This window comes from Arachis duranensis, chromosome 6, assembly GCF_000817695.3.
Source record: "Arachis duranensis cultivar V14167 chromosome 6, aradu.V14167.gnm2.J7QH, whole genome shotgun sequence".
Classification (NCBI taxonomy): Eukaryota; Viridiplantae; Streptophyta; class Magnoliopsida; order Fabales; family Fabaceae; genus Arachis; species Arachis duranensis.
In genome coordinates, this window is record NC_029777.3 from 67,063,932 (window position 1) to 67,065,768 (window position 1,837).

The 1,837-nt window shown below is 43.3% G+C and overlaps 1 protein-coding gene and 1 non-coding gene across 2 annotated transcripts in view; one reads left to right on the forward strand and one right to left on the reverse strand.

Moving 5' to 3' along the window:
• Nucleotides 1–521, reverse strand: part of LOC127748482 (uncharacterized) — a 23,398-nt gene extending 22,877 nt beyond the window's left edge. The window contains exon 1 of the mRNA XM_052263049.1: nt 88–521. Within this exon, the coding sequence (XP_052119009.1) occupies nt 88–521 (434 nt within the window). The remainder of the gene's footprint in view (nt 1–87) is intronic.
• A 634-nt stretch (nt 522–1,155) lies between these two features.
• On the forward strand, nt 1,156–1,259 carry LOC127740147 (small nucleolar RNA R71). The gene has a single exon (XR_008000828.1). It is a non-coding gene; the product is annotated as a small nucleolar RNA R71 (small nucleolar RNA).
• The last annotated feature ends 578 nt before the right edge of the window (nt 1,260–1,837 follow it).

Sequence of the window (1,837 nt, forward strand, 5' to 3'; positions counted from 1 at the left end):
TTCAAATACTTGATATGTGTAGGCATCTGCTGGAGGATATCAAGAAAGGGAATATTGATATGGAGAGACTTAAATGTCTCTAGGAACCTTGAATATGTTTTCCCTTTTTCACCTCCTCCTAACCTCTGAGGAAATGGTGCTTTTGGTTGGTATGTTTCCGGCATGCCTTTATTTTGCAGTTCCTTGGCTTGCTCAGTTTCACTTTCCTGCTTAGCTTCTTCTACACCTTCCTTCAAGATTTCTGGCTCCTTTTCTGAGGGTCTGATTCCGTCTTCTTCTGAGACTTCCTTCAATGTGGTGATGGCCTTGCATTCTTCCCATCTCACTCCCTTTTGTTCCCCTTTAGGATTCTTTTCTGTGTCACTAGGGAACATTGCTGTTGACTTGGGGGCCTGTTGAGATAGTTCTCCTACTCGAGCCTCCATCCACTTGAGTTTTTCGCCATGGTTTCTTAAGGTTGATCTCACATCGTCCCTAAAGTTTTTCAACTCACTTATGTCCTGACCTATGTTTGCTAGCATTCCTTCTATCCTGTTTAATTGATCTTGAAATTGTTGGTTCGGATTAGGTTGATTATTTTGGCCATGATATGGTGGTTGGGAGTAAGTGTTTTGTGTGGCTTGGTATGATCTTTGGTTGGAGTTTTGGTATGTGGAATTGTTATGTTGGTTGGGGTTGTAAGGTTTGTGGTTTTGTGGTTGGGTTTGCTGGTTTCCCCACCCAAAGGTTGGGTGGTTTTTCCAGCCTGGGTTGTAAGTGTTGGAATGTGGATCATATGGTTGCCTTTGTTGATTTCCCACATAGTTGGCCTCTTCCCAATCACCTCCTTCAGTGCTTACTTCCTCTTGATCTTGTGTGTGTATTGCAGCCACTTGATTTGTTTTTAATTTCCTGGTGAGATCTGCTAGTTGCTTGGCAAACACCTTGTTTTGGGCTAGAATTGTATCAACATGGTTCAGCTCCATGACTCCCTTAGTATTGTGTCTCTCTGAAGCATAGTAGTACTCATTCTCAGCCACTGTCTCAATAACTTCAATGGCTTCTTCCACAGTCTTTTTCCTGTTCAATGAACCTTCTGATGAATGGTCTACAGCCTTCCTTGATTCATAAGAGAGTCCATCATAGAAAATATGCAATTGCATCCAGTCATGGAACATGTCTGGTGGGCATTTCCTTGTCAAATCCTTGAACCTCTCCCATGCCTCGTAGAGAGTTTCACCCTCTTGTTGTCTAAAAGTCTAAACCTCTGATCGAAGCCTATTGACCTTTTGTGGGGGGTAGAAACGTGCCAGAAACTTGCTTTCCACCTCATCCCAGGTTGTTAGGCTCCCCCTTGGGAATGATTCCAGCCACTTAGCTGCCTTGTCCCTAAGCGAAAATGGGAACAAGAGCAGTTTATAGGCATCTTCCTGGACTCCATTGGACTTCACAGTGTCGCAAATTCTCAGGAATTTTGTGAGATGTTGGTTTGGATCTTCATTAGCACTCCCACCAAATGAACAATGATCCTCCACCAGTGATATTAGCTGTGGTTTGAGTTCAAAATTGTTGGCTTGAATGGGTGGTTTCTGAATGCTACTACCACAATTCCCAGAGGTTGGGTTTATGTATGAACCAAGAACCCTCCTCTCGGGAATGGCATTATTTCCATCAGCTCTCTCATGATTGTGAACTTCTCTTTCCATGTTGAGATCTAGAGCTTCCTCAAAATTGTCCTCAGATTCTCCTTCAGATTCTTCTTCTCTCAGTACTCTCTTCCCTCTTGCTTCCCTTATAAGTTTATGAAGGGTCCTCTCTGGTTCAGTATATGGAGGAGTTGATGTCTCTCCTCTCCTAC